The following is a 22743-nucleotide window of genomic DNA, read 5'->3' as shown; positions in this document are numbered from 1 at the left end:
CAGTTACTTGCGTGTGAATTTCAATCAGCGGCAGTAGCCAACATTCATCCTACGAAATGCCGACAAATAGTCTTCTGCTATTCTTCGACTCTTCTTTGAACAAAAAACACTTTGCATAAAAAGATGGTGGTAAACTACATTTGAAAGCTGTTTTTATTTTTTCCGTCAAAAAGAAGATTAGAAAAGTCTCAAAGTCTGAATTATACTTTCTGTCATCTCAAACCACAGCTTGTATTGGCTATAGGCGATCTACATATACCTCACAGAAGTCATGGACTTCCTTTGAAATTCAAAAAGCTTTTGGTAATCTTGTGAAAAAAGGATCCCTTTTAAGAATAGGAACCTTCAGATTCAAAGAAATGACAAAAGAACCCACATTCTTACGTATCCGCCATCCAAAACGTATAGGTACCGGGCAAAATTCAAAAGATTCTATGCACAGGCAATATGGTGGATAAAGAAACGTTGGATTATTTGAGGACGATTGCAGGCGATATTACAGTAGTGAAAGGCGACTTTGACGAGTCCAGTACTTTACCTCAGGCAAAAGTAATTACCGAGGGTTCGTTACGTATTGGTCTGATTCATGGCCATCAAATTATCCCTTGGGGTGACGCGGAATCATTAGATATTACGGCTCGCCAAATGGAAGTAGATGTCTTGTTGTCAGGACATACACACAAGTTTGAAGCATATCAATATAATGGCAAGTTCTTTATCAACCCTGGTAGTGCAACAGGAGCCTATTCATCTATACCTGATTCAAAGTAAGAAGACGTCTTTCGTTAATCGATCGTTTACATACCATCGTTATTGAATGCAAATCTTTTTTTTAGTGAACCTACGCCATCATTCGTTTTAATGGACATTCAAGGCAATAGTGTGATTACCTATGTTTATAAACTCATTGATGATGAAGTGAAAGTCGAAAAACTGGATTATAAAAAGCAGGAACACCTCATGTCCTAAATATATTGTATTTGGTTAATGTATAATGAGGCTCAAGTAAAATAATAAAAATCAAGAAAAACATTCGTATAACAATGATGGGACGTAGAATGAGAAAGCAGTAGATAAAGAGAAAGAGGTACAGAATGTAAGGCAAATATACTGATCAGGCAGTATAGAGGGGAAAAGAGAGGAGTAGTAGAGAGAACTATCGCGCTATTATGACCCTTGTTATCCGTCTTCTTGTAATGCTTACACTAGCTCATGTATTATGCTCAAAGTTCAAATAGTAAGACAAGTGTTCAGTTTGTTGCGAATGTCCATGTAGTGGTATACCTTTATAGAGTCAAATTCATCAATTACAGTTTGTAAACAATTAAATTCGCCTCAACGTCTTACGTAGATCAATGTGCAAACGATGAATGTATTTAGCATTGACAGTTATATTCGTTCACAGCGGCATCCTTATGCTGGAAACCTGGAGTGAATAACACCAACGGAGGTGGGAATTAATGTAGAAACGAGAATCAACATTTACGCTGATGAATGAAGCATGCATTTAGCTGATACTGATGATTTATTGAGTAAGGAATGCTCTTTTGCGTTGATACTACTGAGTGAAAAACACCTCGAGTATGATACGTACAAATGAACTATTTCCTATTAAATTACAACATATAACACAGATGCTGATATTATTTCTGTTTACTTTAAGCTATTGATCTAATACTTTGTACCCTTTTCAATCTTTTTGCTTTTTTTTTTTTGCTTTATGTTTCGTTCATTACTACTTGCATGTTTATATTTGTACTTTATTATTATCATTCAAGCTTTGTGTTTCCCAAAATTACCAAAATCAATAGGGTGTAGTTGGGTTGGTTTTTTTTGTTTTCTTTTCTGGAAAGAAATGTCATGCTTTCACGCAGTTCGGCTTCTCTCACGGAAAGCTATATACATTGCTTAGAATTGTCTTCGTTAGGCTGCATATAAAAACTTATTAGAGCACTTTCAACCGCTTCTTTAATCAAGGTTGACGGATACTGTTTGCACGTTGAATATCAGCTAAGTAAGACAGGTTTTATTCAATCTATTAGAGAACGATGCAAGCCCTTACTCACGGTGTTCAAGAAAAACTTTTTATGGCTCCTCCCTTCTAAAGTCGGTAATAACGGTCATCTACTCCTGACATTGGTTCTCCTTAGTCATTGTATTATGCACTTATGCAGGACATGGCAACAAGTTTCTAAGAATGAAAAAGAAACTATTTTATTTCCCTTGAATATGAAATCAATCACGTACTTCAACATAATATGGATAGAGAAAAATAAAAGAGAGAATTGGTGAATTTTTACAATTGTCGGTTATAGAGATATGATAGTACTTATAAGGCATGATGCACTTGGTAAGGAGGAACTAAAGGAATATTGAACGGAAACAAAGAAATGGAGTGAGGAAGGTTTTGAGGATATTTTGTCTAAGAGAAAGAATGGGCTTAATGATGATTTGCAGAAGATAAAGAGCAGTCGTTGAGAGCTAAACGGGCGATATGACGATCGCTAGAAGCAGCAACAGCTTCTTCGAGAGTAAACTATGGAAAAAAAATTGCGTCAAATTTCATTATTCTCATCTCACAGTATACACACTAATATGGATATCAACTACTCTTCGCTTCTTTTTCAAGCTGAGTAAATAGCACACATGATGATATGAAGTCCATACCAACACACAGATCCCACAACAATCATCCCCATAATTTATCCATTACATATCGGAATGGCGACTTACCCAAACACGCTTACGATCTAAAGCAGGCCAAGAATCCAAAAGCTTGGGGTTTGTCACTTCAAACATCCAGTGATGACCGACAATCTTACCCTTCTTATTTGCCTCGGTGTAAGTACCGACCTTTTGACTGATCTTTTCAACCTCGACACCGGCTTCGTCATGGAGGACACGGATGACAGCTTGTTCGGGTGTTTCGTTTTCGTCACAGTTTCCTCGAGGAAGACGGTAGGAACCTTCTGTCTTACGACTAGAAAGCATTAATACCTTTTTGTTAACAGTATCAATGACAATACCACCAACAGCCTAACAAAGGGCAGAAAAGAAAAATTGTCATGACTCTATCAGTATGTCTGTACGCTATCTCATCCTTTGGCCTTTCCTTATCTAAATCGAAGATTGACTTACTTGACGAATTGGCTTCTTTTGCTTCTTTTGTTCGTTAGTGTTGGCGGGTTCGGTAGTAGGTGCAAGGTTAACGTTGTTATCTACAGCAGGCATTTTATTATTGATTTGAATAGAGTTAAAAGTACAAAATGATGGTGTGATGATGTGAGAAAAAGAAGAAAGAAGAAAAAAAAAAAAGGAAAAAAAGAGAAAAGACTATAGACTGAAAACGATCAAATAAGGTGAAAATGAGCCGGAATTTGATTTTTTGGATTTTTTTTCTTTCTTTTTTTAACTCACTCTATTTTTGTTGAAAAAGAAACTTTTTGGTTCACCTGTCAAATTTATTACGTTTTTCATTACACGGACACAGAAACGAAGCATTATATGCACTGGATGGTAGGCGACAGTTCAATTACCCAGTCAGAGTTTGAATGGCATGATGTCAAGGTTTTCAGCATCGTCATCAAGGACCAAGCTCTAACAAACATAAAAGCTTAGCTTTTTTCTGTTTGTTGTTACTCCAAGTCCTTTTCGCTATTGTCGGGCGTGATGTCGCGTGCTTTTTCCAAATTTAGCTTCTGACCCCCCGATCCCCAATTTCAAACATTTCATCTATTTTTGGTTTTCAAAAATGGAACAAAATTTTCTGAGATTGAGAACCTGCGACTCATCTTTTTTCTACACTGCACAGTTGGTTTAATAGAATGATGAGTTAGAAAAACAATCAGAAAAGAAAAACAAAAGTAAAAATATAGTTTTTCTTTCCTTGATAATGCATCAAGACGTATTCTGTTATGCATGTTTGTTTGCTGACGTGATCAAAAAAATTCGTAGATCCAACATTGAGATCTATCGAATCAAGTCGTTTAAATCGGCGCAGGTTTTCACCAAAAATAGCCTTCTTTCTTGGGACGGATTGCAATCGAGTAAGTTAAACACTGCTATAACAATATCAACAAGGAATGAACTGTATTAATACTAATTTAATATACAAATGAGCCAAATGCTTTTCCTTAAAAAGTAAAATCTTCTTAATGAAACCATAATTCATTAACAATGGATTATTATAAAGAAGTATTTGGAATAGAAGCTTGCTTTATTTTTGTAAGAAAATGAATGTAACCTATTTAGGTTCCTTTCCCCTTTTCTTTCTAAAACCGGTAAAATTATCTTTGCAAGCTAACTTTTACTGGAAAGAATACATCGTTTGTTGTTTTCTTATAGTGTTCACCGGTTGTCTTTGTGTTGGCAATGTATATTGTTTTTCCAAACTGTTCATTGTGCCTCTTTGGAACATAATTCTCATGCTATCCCTCTGCTCGTTATCTATCTCATTGTTCGCTGCCAATAAATTGGTTACTTCTAATTCTGCTTTTGTTACACTTAGACTTGTTTCTAATTGAGAGTTTAATGAGATCTGATGGCGTAATTGTTCTTCTAAAGAAAGGATACGTTGGTCTTTTTGTCGTGCTTCTATTGTCAAACGCTCCACCTGTCGACGTAAATCTTGAATCATAATGTCTGCGGCTGAGTTGGAGGGGCAGGAGACGTTGGCTGAGAGCAAATGATGATAGTTAGTGTTGCAGTTTTCGTCACCTGTTGATGATGGATCTGTTATGAGAAGAGAATCGACATGAGATACATTATCATAACTAGAAGAACTATCCGAAAGGTAAGGTAAGTAGTTATTTGTGAGTAATGAAGAAGCAGAAGTAGCAGCAGCAGTAGAGGCAGAAGAAATAAGATGATTGTGATCCACGTTGGACGAAGTTAAAATCAGCCTTGTTAAATGATCAATTCTCTCTTTCATCATATTACGTATATTCAACATCTGTCTCATTTGTTGATCATGATCCCTTCTTTCTTGGATTATAGCAGACTGCGTCTTTTCCTTTTCCTTTTGTAATATGTTCGACGTAGATTCTAATTTCGACTTTAATTCTGCTATTTCTGTTCGATATTTTTGTAATAAAGCTTTACTATTTTCATCCTCCAGAATCTCGTCATTTTTCGCATGCGTGGTTATCTTCTTTACACGTGATGCGAATTTGAGGGTATTCAACGATTCTTCCATAGATTGCAGAGAAGGGTGAATGGTACAGATAACAGCCACCTTCGCAAGGCCCGTGAGAGCAGTCTGTAGTAAACGCGTCAACTTTGAATCACGAAAGGGTATATGGGTATGTGATGCCTGTTGCTGTTCAGTCAATTTAGAAATGACAGTGCCTAATGTCAATAAGCTTTTATTGATATAGGAGCCTTCTTTTCGTCTATTTTCGTCTGATGCAGCTTTTTCTGATCCAGCCAAATCAATCAAGTTCTAAACAGAGAAGGGAAAGAGTTGGTGAAGCGTATTTTTGATTTATCTTGATTCCGTAACCCTTATTACCAATTGTGATATCTTAATAGCATCTTTCGATTTCAGACTATTTCCATACCCCATGGATGTAAAGGTCCTCTTCGGAGGCTTCAGAGACACGTTCGCTGCATTATTCGTTGCTGTTCTTTCTCTGCTTTCAATAACCATTTGAAATAACGTATGACTTCGACTGCTATGCAAATTGTAATCTGTAGAGCTGATATGTCTATTGGCTAATATAAGACCGGAACGAATCAGCCTTTATCTGTTATAAAAATCTTCAACCTGACACTCATGAATTATTAAATCTATTACTACCTTCTCCTCTTTCAATGACTCTAAGAACGTCTTCTGGTGTGGTCACTACTTCCTCCGTCAATGGTGTAACATAAATGCCTCTTATCTTATCTTGATGAATTTTCAAGCTGTTATTGGCTGGATCCAATAAATCCCTGATCGTTTCATTGTATATTTCAAGGTAAGATACACGTAACAAAAATTCACGGGTGACAGACTATGTAAATATTTACGATAAGACATGAATTATGATCAGTATAAGTTTCGGGGCTCCTTTCAGAGAAAACACAATACCTTTTTGATATAGTCAAAGACGTTATCTACTGATCTCGGTATGACTCCAGGCTCTGCATCATTACCCATCTATACATTGGAAAGTATCTAACTGATAAGTGATAAAATAGCTGTTACGCAACATTTCCAACTGTATCTACCATTGTCTATCATTACAAAAAAATCGAATAAGTTGTGGAGAATTTTAGTCAACGAGAGATGATCTTGATTAAACTTACAAAAGTCTTTCCGCTCGCAGTTTGACCATATGCAAATACAGTAACTATAGATCATCCAATTGTGCATTGTAAGTTATATTCGTCAGTCAATTTTTGAATATATCTGTTCACATTGAAAATAATATTTTTTTTTTTTTTTCAATTTTACCATTGTATCCTTCCATAGCTTGACTACATATGTTGAATAGTAAAGAAGAAAAAGAAATTATTTTTAAGCTCTATCAATTGTCTGTGTTATGGAATGCTTCCTAACGATAGAGTTAGGTGATTTGTTTTTTGTTTCTTTTACTTTATCAAATGATTCACACTAGTTGAATACAATGCTTCATTATCACTGCCATAAAACACATGATCTACATAGTAAAACCGTTATTTGTTGTAGGTTAAAGTTAGGCGTTAGGCGTTAAAATTGTTGCTCCCAAACTTTTAATATACGAATGTATATTTACCAAACAAAAATTCATGTTGTTTCTTATGTTGATTTTGTTGCTGAATGTCACTCGTTATCTTATTTAGCTCTTGATCGACCTTCCAGCAAGACTGATGATTGTATTCTTTAGGATTAGGCGGCCTACAACGTACAGTTACTTTGACATTCTCTGCATTCTTTCTGTTACTGTTCGTCTTTCGTATGAGACGAGGGCTGTTACTGTTATTGTTGGTTAATGTGGTTGACTTGATAGAATGTTCTTCCGTTGCAATGGTGTGGGTCGTAGTGGTTACTGTCCTTGAAGATGAAGAAGAAGTAGCAGAAACTGCTGAGATCATCTATGAATGGAGGATAGAGATAGCAAAGAGAAGTGGAAGGAAAACACAGACACCGGTCAGATTGCAATCAAAGCTGCTTTGCAAAAAAGAATGAAGCACAAAAGAAGATAGAATTGAAATAGTTGACTTGAAATACGTTTGTTAGAGAAGAAAAGAAAAAAGTTTATTGCATATAAAAATTAATTAGGGAAGTAATGGTTCCTGTGTCTCTGATTCATTTTCCTTCATTGAATTTGGATTCTATTTGAATCACAGAACTTTCAATCTGCTACTGCCCTTTGTCTTTCCTTTTTATCCTAAACCTCTGAAGCAGCAAAGTCACATGACATTGCCTTATTGTTCTCAAGATGGAGATACAATGCATCATTTAAAGTATTTGTGTTTCCCATTGAGACATTAGAATAACATGTGCTGGTATTTTTGTAAAGCACATTCCAATGAATAAATTATGTAAGCAAATTTTGAACGCTGTCACAGCAGGACTCCCAAAAATGTAGTTCCCCCAATCGAAGCCTCTTTTTCATGCTACTTAATTGTTTGAGAGGATTTCAAATTTATATACTTTCCGTATATTAAGCAGATATAGAATCAACATGTCCACAACAAAAGGTGAAGCAGTAGCTCCTGGACAAAGACTTGGTTATACAGCAGAATACCAACAAGGACCAGGAACGTACGAGCGCGATGGTTTATTATATGCAAGCGTTGTAGGGCAAAGATTTATAGATCAACCAACAAGTAACGATCAGGTAAGAAACGAAGGATCTGTTGGTCTTTTCACACTCCTTCATTTGAAGTGTATCTAACAGAATATATGAATAGTTACCTGTGATGAGAGTCTCAAGGGAAAAAGAACAATCAGCAGTTCCTGAAGTTGGTAGTGTGGTAAACGAAGAAAAAAAACAAAATTGATCCAAGAGAGCAGGGATTCCAATGTGGACGAAAAAGTATATGCTTAACATTTAAACTACATTCTAGATTACTGGTAAAGTAGTTCGTATACAACCTTTACAAGCTGTGATAGCCATTATGGTGGTAGGCAATATACCGTGTAAAGAAGATTTTATGGGCGTTATACGGTAAAGAGAACTAAATAGAATGGGCCATAAAGCGAATCCACCATTTTACTAATATTTTTCCGCCTTTTCAGTTTACAAGATATTAGAGCGACAGAAAAGGATAAAGTGAAGATTTACAACTCTTTTCGCCCAGGCGATATTGTAAAAGCAGAAGTAATCTCACTCGGTGATGCAAAATCATATTATTTATCTACAGCCAAGAATGAACTAGGTGTCATATACGCCACTAGTCTGGCAGGTGCAACAATGATACCAATTTCATGGCAAGAAATGCAATGCCCAAAAACAAAAGCTATTGAATTACGTAAATGCGCAAAGCCTGCGACAGCATAAATAGTTTGAAAGGAAACCTGTCTATTTTAATCAGAAATTTACATTGTATATTATGGGTAATAAATATGTCGACGTGGTACTACTTTCTTAAATATATTTACCAATGGTTTCAAGCAGTTAAAGGTGACAAAGGTTTTCTAATATTCACAGGTACTTTGTCTTCTGGATATTTCCATTCTGGATGATTATATAAAGCTACCGTATCTACACGTTCCCATTTTGGCGAATCTACAATAAGTTTTAGCATGTTAGTGATTGCAAAAAAAAAAGTAGGTCATCTTTCTGTCACTCTTTTTACCTATGGAAGATGGATGATGTAATTTGTTCTGCAAATCCAATTCCATCAATTCTGCTCTACACGCTTTATCTCGATGTGTTTGCAATTTGAAAAAATCCCTTGGCGGTATTTTGCACTCATGTCCATTCAAATAGGCCAAGTATGTCAACACAGCTTGATCCTGCCGATGATTCTCTCTACTAGAGCCTGGTGGTGCAATACATTTCTTTATCAACCCACATTCAAACCAAGGTAAAATCATGGTATTGACAATTGTCGAATTATCTGTGTCGAATCCAATGGCTGCACCATTACAATTACTTTTATATTTGTAAGGCGTAGGATCTGCACCAAAAAATTGAAACATGCCGTTGTGTGTCCATTTGCCCATACCATAAGCACTCTTGGGCGACCAAAAACCGCCCTGAGCTTCGGATCGTATAGTGTCAGGAATATTCGTGATGAACTCGGAGGTGACTTGATTACCAGCATCCAACCACACCAAGATGCCACCGTAACGCACGCGTGCATCGTTCACAATGCCTGTTTTCCAACCATACTGACCCGCATCAATAGCAACGTCCCAAAAGCGTGGGTAACGTTCGTGATCAAACATAATAAGGTCATCAATCAACCCATGTTGGACAAGTTGATCAAGGATAGGAAGTTGTGTACGATTCATGCCAATGTTATAGACAGCGATACGAGGAAATTTGTCTGGATCGATTTCAGATCGAAAAGAATTAAGTGAATATAAAAAGTTTTCTAAGGAGCATAAATGGTTGGCACTGGAGCCAGTAACGATGGTATATGGGTGATTTCTTTTTTGAGATATTTGATATGTTAAGGTGTTCCCACTCGTATTCATTGCTTCTTGTTCTGGTGGCTGCTGGTAATTTGTAATTGAAGAAGGATCTACTAATTTATGTTTTGTTTATATTTTTTTAATTAAACGTAGCACAAAGTTTAGTTTGTTAGTTTATATTGAAGAGGATAACGTTCATCATCCTATTTCGTTACCAAATATAAATTGTCGTTTTTGATACGTTCTAATGATAGACAGCAATAGTAGTCCTATTAGACTGGCTATGATTATTTGCAGGACGATGATCATCTTTTTCGAGTTGGAAAATATTGTTTTGAATGACATTTGCCTTGGTATGTCTGTGACTGAAGGTGGAAATGGTAGTGGTAGTGTTAGGCGTAACAAATTTATTAAATAGGTAAGTATTATTTATATAATATATAAATATATATATATATATGAATGTATGAATAAGTAGATTATAAAAGAGTATTTTACATAAAAAACAACGACAACAGCAAAGCCCCGGAGTGGAAAAAAAAAAAAGAGAAAAAGCTAAAAGAAAGGGAGAGAAAGAGAAAGCTGTGTACACCAAAAAATTTTCTAATATTTATAAAGATAGTAACATATCACAACTCTTCCTCCAACTTTGAAGGGAGGACAATCTTAATAGACATCCGAAAAAGGGTAATACAAAATGATTATGTTCGCCCCTATTAACAAACACAGAGTCAGTTCTTCAAGCCCAGATCTCTCTTCTAGAGTTGGGGTATTTCAGGGACTGGAAATCTTTTAATAGAACTTCTGTCAGATCAAGAAATTTTCTGTTTTACGAAGATCTTATTATTTGTTTATTGATCGAGCAAACCAATGAGTGCGTCGTTAAGCATACCGACTGTTATAAGCTTACATCCTATCAAAAACGCGTCAGTCATTTAAACAATCGGGAACAGGAGATGCTTATCAAAAATGACTGATTAAGAAAATTATAACTGATTAAAACTTGCTTGAGTGAAAAAAATATGAAACAATTGATTTGCTTACTGTGTGTGCATGTACACAACTTTTTTTTTTCATTTTTCTCAGCTTTTGATAATGAAAATACATGATTAGTGTGCCTCCTTATTTTGCCGTCCCCTCATTATCATTATATTCCTCCTTTCATTCAAAGTCGCTCAGATAGCTCTTCAAAAAAAATTGCTTGTCTCTTTTGCTGTCTACTTTTTACTTGACAATTGGGTTGAAGGTTGTACTTGGCAACGTTAATAAGGCTTCTCAAATAATTGCATTCAGAACTCTTGAAGTTTTATCAATTATTCGCGTACACTTGATTCGTTGGGACAGTTGCTATTCAAGGAAATCAGTGACCGTCCTTATAGCGCTAAACGTGCAAAAGCTTTGATCTGTCACATCACATCTGGAACAAATTAAGGCACCTGTGATAAAAAACATACGCAGACGTGCTTTTTTAGCCACTATTACATAATTTGAGGTGCACACTCACTGTACGGACTTTGTACAGTGTAACTAAAGACAGACGTCCAAAAGGTAATGCTGTATAACTGCACCAGTACGATAATTATTTCTTCCTTTGTATAATCTAGTATTTTTTTTTCCTTTTTTTTCTCTCAAATTTGTTATCACTCTTTTGCAAGCCTTCAGTATGTCGATAGTAACTCAAGGAATCCGCGATTTAGTGAAGAAAGCCATTGCCGACAACAAAGTCATGGTAAAACAAATTAGCAAAGCTTCCTTTTACATTCTTCCCGGACTGAACCATTATGTCTGTTCTAAACAACAAAGGTTTTTAGTAAATCCTATTGTCCCTACTGTATGAGAGCAAAGGATCTATTTGATGATCTTGACGTCGATTACAAAGCGATTGAATTGAATGAGGTGAATGATGGTGAAGCTATTCAAAAGGCTTTGGCACAATTAACAAAACAGAACACAGTGCCCAATATCTTTATTGGTCAAAAACATGTGGGTGGAGCAGATGCTCTCAATTCCTTGTTCGCTTCAGGAAAACTCAAAACTTTGTTAAACGAAGCAGGCATTTCTGACGCCAAGCTCTAAAAGGATGCAATTGTAAACCCCGGCCAGCTCAACAATAATTCCTTTCTTTTTAAAGACTACAAATTTGCACGGAGTGCTACTTGGATAATAATTCATTAGGGGAGGAGTACGATAAGTGTTATATGATACTATGTAGTTCTAGATAAGCGATGTAGGCAATTATAATAACTCTTTATACACTCTGCATCTTTCTAAATTATACTCATCTGTCTTTAAACCAACCTCAATTTGCAATTCGGTATCAATATCTAAAGAGACCAATATCTGTTGATCGCACCAAACGATAAGTTCAGCTAACTTTTTACGCACGTCCCACAGATATTTTTGCATTGGTGAGTAGTATGCACCAGTATTGTCTGCTTCATTAACATACTCCTGGGGTGATGGGAATCCAGGCAACTCAGGACATTCTTCACGGGCCTGTTTCAAAGAATCAAAAGCAACTTGAGGGAAGTAGACCTTGCCTTCGCCCATCATCTTTTCTGTCAAAGTGGAAGATCGTAGTTCGATTATACCTTCCATTAAGGATAAATCTGCAGTTCTAATCAGATCTTTTACTTTCTCCAGTCTCTTCATCTTATCCTCATTCTTTAAGAATATCACAAGTAATTTGGAGAGGACAATATTTTTGATGATTAAAAGACGCAGCAATTATATATGCACTTCCTTTTTTAATGAAAAAAAAAAAAGAAAAGTTTGCCTCAAGTTACCTGTCGACATCTTTCTATACAATCATCCAAAGTGCGTTTCATCATGTCTACAGTAGCATAAGTATTGCCCTTCAAAGCCTATGATTCAAAATTACAAATAAGCCATTTGTTATAATACATCCAAATTTGATACAAGTCGAACATACATCATCCAAAAGTATGCCTAAATCTTCACGGTACTTTTCTAGAGCTCTGTAATCAACGTAATATTTTTCGTTCATTGTTTCTACACTTCTGATTTGTTCATCTTCTTCTGCTGCTTTCTGTTCGACTTCTGTAAGGACTTTGTTTGCTTTTTCTAAACATTTGGCGGCACGATCTATCTCAGCTTGAAGAGTACACTATACACACACAATATCATTCCATAAAGAAATAAAATACTATTAATTATCCTCTCTTACAGCTGAGCGCATTATAATGTTTTCCCTTTTCTTTACTGTCAGCTTTGCGAAGAACCACTGAAGAGACCACGAATTTAACTGGTGCAGCTCAGTCTCCCACATTGTCCTATATGGTATATGCATCATTATGAAGTTGAAGGAAACTTTTCGAGTATCACTTTTGGAGAATGCACTTACACTTTAGATGTGGCATCGCTCACTTCCTTATCAATGGGGCCTTTGGCAATTTGCAACTTTTTGATTTTCAGGGCGTTCTCCAAGTAGGGTCTTTCGACGTGAACTACATTAGGAATGGCATTTGACAGTCGTTCAATAGTCTCTATAGACATTTCAATTTGCTGAAGTGAGATTGTAGAAGAGTGAAAAGTGCTTGTCTTTGCTTCCAAATGGGGTATTTTTTATTTTTTGCTGCAACCTTAACCCGCTATTTTCAATAATATACAGTACCACCCGAGACACCCCTTTCCTAATTTGTTATAGCTGGTACCTGTCTGTGCCTGCATGAAAATTCAAACATCAGTGCTGATCGTCGATTTTTGCATAAACTTTCCAACTTCTTAGTGAAATCTCTCGAGTAGAAACCCAACTTTGGAAGGAAATTGAAAAGTACTAACAGCAGCAGCAGTTGTTTTTCTATAGTAGTTTCCTCGCAGAAGAAGATGAAGCTTTATATTTGTCAATAAAATCTTGTTGCCACTTAGCGTTCATTGTCTACTAACTGATTTATAGCACGAACGTGGATTATCATCTCGGAATGAAATCAACTTCAATGCGTTTGAGTTAATTAGATTTTCTTGAGAAGTTGTTGTCTGTTGAAGTCTCATTATGATAGGAATGATAACAATTAGACAGAATAGAAGGCTAATACCTCATCCAGGATCACATTTGATATACAGACAGTGCAATTCTCAAGGAGAAGAGTAGTATTAAAAACATGCCAAGCATCGACAGTAACGTGGATCAGGCTTACAATGAACAAAATATTTTGGGTACAGTATCTTTTCTACATTTCATCGAACGGAGCAGCTGTACGGTATTAACGTGAGCAGAAAATCTCGCTTTCAGAATGGAGCTACGACTTGTTGACCCATTAACAAATTGAACATTATTATATCTTGATAACTGGCAAGAATTAGCAGTTTTAAAGGACAATTTGATTGAAATAGGTTTAAATGACGTTGCGATATCTCCACTATATTTATTAATTCTTATATATCCATTACTGTATGGACACTGCGGTCAATGTCCGTATGAAGGAGCAAAAGGATTATTTGAACCAATACTTGTTGGCTGAGGATGTTGAAACAGCGCAAATGATGTAGGCTGTTGTTGTTGTTGTTGTTGTTGTTGTTGTTGGGTGTTCGGGAATCCTGTCATTTGAGCTTGTAAAGATTGATTGCTGTTGCTAAAAAAGTTTGTATTAAACGATGTTTGTTGTGGTTGGCTGTAAGCAAAACTGCTATTCATACTGTTATTGAGGAACGGCGACAATGTGCTGCCAGTGTTGGTATTTGTCAATTGTGGCTGTAAAAATGAAGATGGATAACCTGTCATTTGCGCCTGGAGGTTCGAATGGTAAGGGTTATTCATTTCGGAATTTGTAACTGTTGATTGCTGTGACAGAAAGTCAACGGGCAGGCCGTTTCCAGTACGGTTATCACTAACATTAAATGCTGACTGTTGAATAGAGGGTTGTTGTTGTTGTTGCTGAGGCTGGCTAAAGGGATTAACTGGCGATAAAGATGTATTCGTGGTATGGTTTGAAATAAAAGGAGTATTTGAACTGTTCTGTAGTTGAATCGGTTCACCAAACGACATTACAGTCAAACCAGTTGCCATTGGCCATTGTTGTTGCTGCTGCAATTGCTGTAATTGCTGTTGCCCGTATGGATTCAGAGAGGTATCAAAGGTTTGATTCTGTGGAAGCGATTGGAACCTTTTACAACCCAAATATTGAAGTCATTAGTCTATTTATATTATCTTGTCATGATCAGTATTAATTACATACGTAGATTGTCCATTATTATTGCTACTGCTAGTTCCAAAAAGATTTTGCAGGTTTTGCATATCTAAATTTTGATGCTGTCTCCTTTCCGCTTCTTTCGCTTCTTTTTCACTTTCACGTATCGCCCGCTGTAGCTCATCGTCATCACTATAAGATATTGACACTTATATGAGCACTTTATGAATATGCAACCAAAGTTTACCGGGAATAACGTGATCATTTACCCTTGACCCCAATTCTGTTTTCTTGCCTCTTCTTCTGCCGTGCGTTTACTTTCTTCAACTGCCTTTTTCAAATCTCTTTCCTCTTCTAAATATCCTGGTTCTTGATAAACTGCATAGTCTTCGCCTCCTGCTCCATTAGGTCTACCTCCCCACATCACATCACTCATGTAGTCACCGACACCTGCCATCCTCTCTTGCATTTGGTGCCGCGAACGTCGTTCATCCTTCAAACGCTGATCATCGTGCAATAAAGTGGTGATCTCCTTTGCCTTTTGACGAACTTTACAAAAGTTATTAAGTACAAGATAATCCCTTATGAGTATAAGAAACTGTATGATAAGCTGTACTAACTATTTGCCCCAACATCTTTCCCAGCATCATCAATATGTTGAAACTCTTTGAGTGTTTTGATGACATAACTATTCTCCTTTGCATATAATACGACATTCTCTGATCCCACGTGTAGACAGTAGTCTAGTACTAATAGAGCCTAAAAAAAGGTTCAATTGATGGTGGTTGAACAAAAAAAGATAAGAATATTAATTCTGTTTGAGGCTCTTCTGCAATCGCATGAGCACTTACTTTAAATACGTGACGCCAGTTTTTGCCTTTATCATTTAATCGTCTATCTAACATATCCATGACTTCAATAAAATCCTGCCTATACTCATCATAAAGAGAATAAAAGAGAATGTCAGATAATTATTTTGATCTATTTGTGTGTTTTCATCGACAAAAACAAAAGTTAGATAGTTGAATATATATATTTTACTTTACTCGTTGTAGGTAAGCTGAGCAATTTCGTTCATAAGAGCGCCACTGGGTCCCCAAGCGTCGTTAGTGGTAGCTTCTCTTACTTTCTTTTGAACCTCAGAAAACCCTTTTGCGTAATTTTTACTAGTAACAGCAGGTTGAGAAAGTTGAAGTTGGTTAGTTGTTGCTTAAATTGCCGAATGTCCATGCCTCAAATGTAGTAAGCGGTTAAATGCTCTATTGCTGGGATTTTAGATGGACGCAATCCACACAGGGGCATTGTCATTCAAACAATAACCTGCCGTTACAGACTACTTTACATAGTCTTCTACTTACATGCTTCTGATAACACCTTTGGTTGCCATTATATATGTACAAAAATTTAGCTTTAATAAGACGTGTAGTATACGAGAAAAAGCGAGGGATATGGGAAAAAAAGTTGGGTTAAGGCGGGAAAAATCGAACGGTTTTGCTGCTGCCTTTTGATGGAGTTTCTTTTTCTGTCATTATGCGCTTTCTTCTATACACCTTTTTGGCTTAAGTTCTGCTTCCGTTTCTATTTTTTTCTTTTTGCAGAAAAAGATTGGACTCTACCGCTCAACTGTTTTACAAGTTTTTTTAACTAACCTAAAGATCGCGGACAAGCTTTTTGGTAGACTTATTTTAAGCTGAGTGTCATGCTTAAGGTAGATTCTAATTTTGATGGTGGCACTCATGTTTTATTTAAGACTTGTTAGTTAACCGAAAGCAGCAATAGGATGATTTTGATTTAAGAGATAAGTAAATTGTCAAGGATAATGATATGGTCCGTGCACTGTTCCCATTCTTATGGTATGTTCACATTACGTTAAATGATGAAATCATGGTTCAGTTTCTAGATTCTTTTAAGCGGGTACAGTGTAAGGAAGCACAAGGCACGCACCGATACTATTTTTGAGGCGCTGCAGAAAATTTTGTACCTCATTTATTACGGCTGTTACATTTTGCAAAAATATAACTGTATGTGATGACATCACAGAAGTTGACTTTAAAGTTAATGAGTTTCTACATCAGGGCAAAAAGGGTTTTCTTCTTCTGTATTACAATTTACTCTATAAAGTAGGTATGCAAATATGAAGGTTTAGTAAGACAAGGTGTGACGGTACTTCCCCACGAGATTTACAGTTGAATTTAGAGTTTCTGGCGGAAAGTGAGCTCTGTCTGGAGAAACCGGAAACTAAGATGAACAATAATCGCTGATAAGCAACCAGTTGTTGTCCGGCCCTGCTCAGGTTCTTTCGTGATTATGCCTTTTCTGAACCTTTGAAGGACATATATAATCATAACAAAGCTCGAAGGTGACTGCATAATTTGTTAGCAACAGTCATGTATGAATAATACTATGCAAAGAAGTTTGTACGCGTTTAAAGGAGGAGCCATCACTTATTAATTGAATTACAAAAAGATGAATAATCAGTTTCTCAATTCTGAGGCAAAGCGATTGGCACGGGCATTGCTCTGATCCTACAAGTATAGCTGTGAGTAACGCTGATATTGGTGAAAATACAGATCTGTTATCCCACACACTTTCTCCTTTAAAAAATAGTTATCAAGCTTACGATAAAATACATATTAAAATCAATAGAGAGATAGTATTCAAAAGAAGGTTTCATCAGGTTTCTTCTTTCTTTCCTAATCCTTCAACTGCTTGCTTCCGGTATTATGCTTCCCGACCAACCTTAAACCTTTATTGTTTTAGCTTTGGCCTTCCTTCTGTATGAATTTATTATTGTACGGGAAATTTCTTTCGAAAATGCGTGCATTTTAATGTGAGACCAATTAAAATTCTTCAGTGGTTAGTGTCCTTCCAATAAACTGATGTATCTGTTGAACCAAAAAGACGAACGGCGATAAGATATGACCCTATTTATCAACAACCATTTTGTATGCCTTGCTGTATCTATCTTGAAATAACTTGTATGTATAGCGTTACACCAATCAGATTCTATGATAAGAGGATGATGTAGTTTTTGTACATATTAAAAATATCTAATAAATAAAAATATACGCCTCACCTTTTACTCATACAGGCAAGCATTTAAATTATGCGAGTTCTTCATAAATTCCCTCCTCTTTTTGTTTCTTTTCTCCACTTTTCTTGTACAAAATAATTTCCTATTCTACAGCTTACTACTTCTGCTCATAACGATATACAATGATTAATAGTAAAAAGCGTGTCTCATTGAACAGAAGAATATCATCTTTACATTTGGAACAGGACGCTATGTTATCCAAGCAATGTATTGGTAATGACAACAGCAATGTCAATGATGACTACACTCGTCAATTGGCCGCTACTGCTTTATCAGTGTCTCCTACTGCACTCAAATTGAAAGATTCGCCAACGGAAAAAAATGTAATGGAGAAGAAGCTTGAGTTCATACCTCGCTTGTTGAAGTCGTCATTACGAACACCCAATAAGTCTGCTTCAGCGCCATGCTCCCCTACTCATTTAGCAACATCCAAAACAGTTCAATTTCATCCTACTCGACTAGAACACATTTGCTTATTCAGAAAAGCCCAGACTCCATCCGCTATTAGCAGTAGGAAGCAGATATTTTGGGCTGACAATAGTGAGGATGAAGAAGATGAAGACGACTCCTTAAGCAGCAGCAGTAGCAGTAGTGATGAGGATGATGAGCAAATACAAATACAGGAACAAAAGACAGAGTTGGTTCATGTCAATTGGCCCTCTAATCATTTATCAGATATCATTGATCGTAAAAATAAAATGGTACGCGTTGAGAAGAATGGAATATATTTAAGTGATGAAAAAGATCGTATTATTGGGAAAATTGCCGTTCGCAACGTGGATTACCATAAGACTGTCAATATTCGATACACCTTCGATTTTTGGAACACGGTAAATAACATCGAAGCCCAATTTCACGAAGGTCACAAGACATTTGATGTTTTTGTATTCAACATATCTTTGCCAACAACAAATACAACAACAAATACAACCATGTATTTTGCAGTAAATTACAAAGTCGGACAGCAAGAGTACTGGGATAACAATAGCAACCGAAATTATGAACTTCAAATACTCAGACAAAACACAAACCGATTGAAGAAGACACAGAACAAACCCATCATGATGGCTACAACAACAGCAAAAAAGAAACCATTTGATTTAGACGATATAACCAATAAGAAACTCACAAAGAACAATACTGGGTTTTTGTCCAGATATGATTTTACAAAATCGATTGAATCAGCCAAATCAACTAACAAGCCTACTTCATCGGCTGCTATGCATACCTCCAACCATAATATACCTGTATTTAGAAAGACACCCTTCACTTCACCCACCACTCCTGTTTCGACAGTTCAAACAAGCCCCCTTAGCACCAGTGCTACTATACCAGTTCCTATTAGAAATACTTCTTCCGCAGTGTCTCTGTCATTGTCCAATAGTCCCGCAAATAACAACTTACATTATTCGACCTTCGCTGGTTCAACAAGTGCTTCGTTATCATCTTCTCCTTCTGCCACTACCTTTACTGACCTGAATTCACAATCCTATTTGGATTTGGTGAACAAGTATTGCTTTTATTCCACAAGTCCTAGCAGATCCCCCATGTCTATTAATGGTTAAATAGAGCGTTTTTGTTGGTTTTTTCTTTTTCTGCAGTTTAGCTTTTATTATTCATGTTTCTCTCCGCTTAACATGTACTTTTGCTTTTTGTATCATTAAAAAAGTTTATATTATAACGAAGATGCATTTAAAAGTCAAGGTTTTCCCGCCTTTTCTTTAATTCTACTTGATTTGTTTCTGCATTGGCTTCCTGTTATACTTTGTGTGAAAAGTGAAAATCTGGAACGTTCACAGCCTATTTCACCAAATTTACAACCGATTTCACACCCATTTCACAGCCTATTTTACCACTTTCACTTCTCACCAATTTCACCAATTTCACAAACTACTTCATCACTTTCACAGACTATTTCTGACCACTTTCTTTTTTCTTCATCTTTAAATTCTATGAGCTCTTTCGTTTGTCAAGATTATGAAAGATTGCTCTCATCAAAACAAGTTTTAAGCCTCCATATCCACCGCTTTCATTCCGAAGAAGTCACTGTTGAGTTGAATAAAGGCAAGTGGAAACTTAACAAAGAACTGAACAAATTACTAAAGAATTTGGATTCTCTGCTGTCATATGAAATCGTAAATGAAAACGAGCAATTTAGTAAAAATATTCAACATGTATTTAACGAAACTTACAATTGATAACTTAACACTCACCCCGTCATGTTTTTTTATTGTCAACGATACTATTTGTATATTTCATATGTTACTCCATAAAAGTCAAACCATTCGTACTGTATCTTCGATCTACTTTTTCCTAATCAATTAATATGACTACATAATACGTTTACTGACTATCTTATGTTTGGTAAGGAAAATTATAATACTTCATCCTTTTCTTTCCACTACATATTACTTCCAGTATTGTGTAGCGCGAAGGATTGGATTTTGAGTAGTTTCTATGAAGAACTTCATTGCGAGCTGGTCCTTCGTACAAATAATCAAACTATGCGTATGCCTTATGTACCCAACACGACCGTGCTCTCTGTCTATAATTCTGCCTCAAAAAAAAGGAAACAAAACAAGAATAAAAAAAATACACTACTTGATTGCTTTGAACAAATGTCGAAATGACTCGTTATTTCCCTGTCTTTGATGCCATGTCTGAATAGGGAATTGTTAACCCTAGGCCTTTCTGATGAACTCCAGGAGTAGTTCTCTGGTAGCCACGTTATCGTGATTCATTTACCAATACATGGACGATATGCCCTAGCTATTTCATCAATCATCCACACAAATATCTCCTCACTTCCCCACGCTCAAACTGACCTTCAAAAATCACTCAAATGATACCCCCCCCAACTTATAACAGTCAGATGATTATAGTTCTGAAGGTTATTATTGACACAATACAACTAATCACTTCATTACGATTAAAGATTGTATTTTATTGAGTCTTTATATGGCACGCAGTAACTATTGACCAATTTTGCTTAGTCCGTTCAAAATTTGTTAAAGATAGCCATGTGGCTCTAAAAAATCCCTTAGGATCAAGGGGAAAAAAGGCGAAGGAAAGCGTTACAGGATAAAAAACAAGTTTAGATGCTGGAATATTAAACAAGTGATTGTCCAATGCAGTCAGGAACATCGTCTGCAGGATTGTTATGAATAAATCGATCCAGTCGCAACAAGTTGGTGCATAAGGCAGGCCATCTGCTGCGCCAGTGGATAAGAGTCTATGGTGATTTCGGGTCGAGTTGCAAAGAGACGGGGTCTTCTATTTGGTTTGAGAGTGTTAAAGCTCGATGGATTGATAAGCATTGCATCGCATGCTGCGCTCTTCTCTTGTCATTGGTACCCATAGAATAGGGTCTACTGCTGCATTGGGACGCTAGAGAGAGAGGAGTTTAATCTTGATCATGGTTCGCTCGGTGGTCAAAGGATTGTTGCACAAATGCTCGTTTTGTTTTCTTCTATTCAGACATGGAAAGAGGCGGGTCAAGTTCTTCGAATGTTTGCCAGAGATTAAACTTAAAAAGAGAGTACCATTTGAGTATGTAGTCGAGGTAATGGAAGGTAGCAACTTGGGAAGCCAATGGTTCTGTCTGGGTACTGTGCAGACATTCGTTACATACTATCCCCACATCTACTACCACGAACTAAAGATGTTTGTATAGTCCAAGATACTTTAGTTCCCAGTCTTTCCAGTCACAGTTCCCAAAGAATAAGCTGATGGTACTTTCAAATGAAAACAGAGGAGCTTCATCACCTTGAGTGATTCTCCTCCCAACAAAAAAATAAAACATGTTAAATTATACATCTCAGAACTATTTTATTATTGTTATTTAAACTTTTAAAAGCAATAATGGTAAAGGTCAGATGATAATAGTAGCTACTATGGCTCCTGTCGTACTTGAGGCACGATGGCAATATATTATATGAGTAAATCACTCAAAACGTCTAACGAAATGTAAAAATAAAACTTGATCTCAGCTATGAGTACTGCTCATATGTTCGTTCCCGTTTGGTAAGCGGTGTGTTCGATTGCATACATTTGAACCTTAGATCAAATGTATAACAAATAAAGATAAAATAAGAAAAGAATATGGATTAAGGATAATTCTTATGTGAGATTAGCTACCTCACATAAGATCTGAACAGGTTATCTTTATGAAATATATTTTACTTAGATTATCTATGGCTATATGACATTTAGGTATATAGCAGGATTGGTATATGTACTCGTAGGATATATTGATTCAACAACCAGAACATAGTAGGTCACGGTACTGCTCCCTGCTCTGGAAATAAAGTATGGTTGGAGATAAAAAGGCTCAATCACTCTTTATTAATACAACAACTGTTCACGCAATCAAAAGAACACCACGCACGAATATCTCTTCCTAGCTAATATCTATAATCATTCCCACAGTATCTGAGCTACACAATTGGTGGCCGATAGATATTAGATTATAGATGTAGCTGCATGATCACCCTGGATCTGCCAGGATAGCACATTACAAATCAATCCGCTCTGGGATGGACGAGTAATTATCCACTTAAAGGGAAGATCTATTCTTTTACGGAAACCTCTGATTCACTGAGTATTATTGGACCATAATACATCAGTGTCAGCTATAGATCCCGATACAATCATTTCGTAGACAGCGAACACTATAAGTCTTTATTAATAGCAGTATCCTTAGTTTTCTTTTCTTTTTCTTTAGTTTGTTTTGAAAGAGAAGTAAAGACGGCGGTTTGATTTCGTTAATCTTTCGTGTTTTATTTTCTCTTGTGATATTCTTTACCTTTTACTTTTTAATTAAAACTAGCGAATACCACAGCTCCTCTTTGTGATGTTTTAAAGATACAGACTTCAAGACCAAGTTCCCTACTATCGAAGTAAACACAAGCTGACCATGGGTTATAGTCAATGCCCTACAGAGGCAGCAAAGG

At 36.4% G+C, this 22743-nt stretch overlaps 12 protein-coding genes across 12 annotated transcripts; 6 read left to right on the top strand and 6 right to left on the bottom strand.

Annotated features, from left to right (window-relative positions):
• Positions 1–74: 74 nt before the first annotated feature.
• BDF20DRAFT_886534 (vacuolar sorting protein vps29) lies at positions 75–1188 on the top strand. Its single transcript, XM_053081992.1, has 4 exons — positions 75–129; positions 229–303; positions 409–767; positions 837–1188. The coding sequence occupies exons 1-4, from the start codon at positions 124–126 to the stop codon at positions 967–969; spliced, it is 573 nt and encodes a 190-aa protein (XP_052933572.1). The 5' UTR covers positions 75–123; the 3' UTR covers positions 970–1188.
• Positions 1189–1685: 497 nt separating this feature from the next.
• Positions 1686–2161, top strand: BDF20DRAFT_886531 (uncharacterized protein). Its single transcript, XM_053081991.1, has one exon. It carries the CDS (start codon positions 1721–1723, stop codon positions 1910–1912), a length of 192 nt encoding a protein of 63 aa, XP_052933571.1. The 5' UTR covers positions 1686–1720; the 3' UTR covers positions 1913–2161.
• On the bottom strand, positions 2162–3295 carry BDF20DRAFT_886529 (uncharacterized protein). The gene is made up of 3 exons (XM_053081990.1): positions 3139–3295; positions 2734–3036; positions 2162–2536 (listed from the first exon to the last, which is right to left on the bottom strand). The coding sequence occupies exons 1-3, from the start codon at positions 3229–3231 to the stop codon at positions 2441–2443; spliced, it is 492 nt and encodes a 163-aa protein (XP_052933570.1). The 5' UTR covers positions 3232–3295; the 3' UTR covers positions 2162–2440.
• Positions 3296–4121: 826 nt separating this feature from the next.
• On the bottom strand, positions 4122–7378 carry BDF20DRAFT_886524 (kinesin motor domain-containing protein). The gene is made up of 9 exons (XM_053081989.1): positions 6738–7378; positions 6578–6641; positions 6437–6459; positions 6289–6332; positions 6211–6216; positions 6071–6139; positions 5798–5993; positions 5510–5712; positions 4122–5440 (listed from the first exon to the last, which is right to left on the bottom strand). Exons 1-9 carry the CDS (start codon positions 7054–7056, stop codon positions 4307–4309), a joined length of 2058 nt encoding a protein of 685 aa, XP_052933569.1. The 5' UTR covers positions 7057–7378; the 3' UTR covers positions 4122–4306.
• Positions 7379–7574: 196 nt separating this feature from the next.
• Positions 7575–8543, top strand: BDF20DRAFT_886519 (uncharacterized protein). Its single transcript, XM_053081988.1, has 4 exons — positions 7575–7805; positions 7879–7941; positions 8035–8135; positions 8207–8543. The coding sequence occupies exons 1-4, from the start codon at positions 7650–7652 to the stop codon at positions 8466–8468; spliced, it is 582 nt and encodes a 193-aa protein (XP_052933568.1). The 5' UTR covers positions 7575–7649; the 3' UTR covers positions 8469–8543.
• Positions 8544–10095, bottom strand: BDF20DRAFT_886517 (uncharacterized protein). The gene is made up of 2 exons (XM_053081987.1): positions 8767–10095; positions 8544–8696 (listed from the first exon to the last, which is right to left on the bottom strand). Exons 1-2 carry the CDS (start codon positions 9611–9613, stop codon positions 8578–8580), a joined length of 966 nt encoding a protein of 321 aa, XP_052933567.1. The 5' UTR covers positions 9614–10095; the 3' UTR covers positions 8544–8577.
• Positions 10096–11213: 1118 nt separating this feature from the next.
• Positions 11214–11626, top strand: BDF20DRAFT_824830 (glutaredoxin; the record flags this gene model as incomplete). The annotated part of the gene is made up of 2 exons (XM_053077925.1): positions 11214–11279; positions 11354–11626. 2 exons carry the CDS (start codon positions 11214–11216, stop codon positions 11624–11626), a joined length of 339 nt encoding a protein of 112 aa, XP_052933566.1.
• A 159-nt stretch (positions 11627–11785) lies between these two features.
• Positions 11786–13066, bottom strand: BDF20DRAFT_838086 (uncharacterized protein; the record flags this gene model as incomplete). Its single annotated transcript, XM_053079117.1, has 5 exons — positions 11786–12214; positions 12337–12414; positions 12483–12677; positions 12738–12843; positions 12915–13066. 5 exons carry the CDS (start codon positions 13064–13066, stop codon positions 11786–11788), a joined length of 960 nt encoding a protein of 319 aa, XP_052933565.1.
• Positions 13067–13521: 455 nt separating this feature from the next.
• BDF20DRAFT_699321 (uncharacterized protein) lies at positions 13522–15073 on the bottom strand. The gene is made up of 3 exons (XM_053076069.1): positions 14967–15073; positions 14742–14889; positions 13522–14673 (listed from the first exon to the last, which is right to left on the bottom strand). The coding sequence occupies exons 2-3, from the start codon at positions 14756–14758 to the stop codon at positions 13977–13979; spliced, it is 714 nt and encodes a 237-aa protein (XP_052933564.1). The 5' UTR covers positions 14759–14889; positions 14967–15073; the 3' UTR covers positions 13522–13976.
• BDF20DRAFT_825412 (uncharacterized protein) lies at positions 14963–15865 on the bottom strand (the record flags this gene model as incomplete). The annotated part of the gene is made up of 4 exons (XM_053077975.1): positions 14963–15246; positions 15318–15456; positions 15549–15627; positions 15744–15865. Coding segments are annotated over 4 exons (624 nt in total), but the record flags the coding sequence as incomplete, so codon positions are not given.
• A 1950-nt stretch (positions 15866–17815) lies between these two features.
• Positions 17816–19455, top strand: BDF20DRAFT_699198 (putative phosphatase regulatory subunit-domain-containing protein). Its single transcript, XM_053076068.1, has one exon. It carries the CDS (start codon positions 17914–17916, stop codon positions 19354–19356), a length of 1443 nt encoding a protein of 480 aa, XP_052933562.1. The 5' UTR covers positions 17816–17913; the 3' UTR covers positions 19357–19455.
• A 1737-nt stretch (positions 19456–21192) lies between these two features.
• Positions 21193–21552, top strand: BDF20DRAFT_886489 (uncharacterized protein). Its single transcript, XM_053081986.1, has one exon. It carries the CDS (start codon positions 21207–21209, stop codon positions 21462–21464), a length of 258 nt encoding a protein of 85 aa, XP_052933561.1. The 5' UTR covers positions 21193–21206; the 3' UTR covers positions 21465–21552.
• Positions 21553–22743: the final 1191 nt, after the last annotated feature.

This window comes from Mycotypha africana (assembly GCF_025528875.1).
Source record: "Mycotypha africana strain NRRL 2978 chromosome Unknown BDF20scaffold_9, whole genome shotgun sequence".
Taxonomy (NCBI): domain Eukaryota; kingdom Fungi; phylum Mucoromycota; class Mucoromycetes; order Mucorales; family Mycotyphaceae; genus Mycotypha; species Mycotypha africana.
Note: the sequence above shows the minus strand (reverse complement) of the source record. Positions and strands in the feature narration are given on the sequence as shown.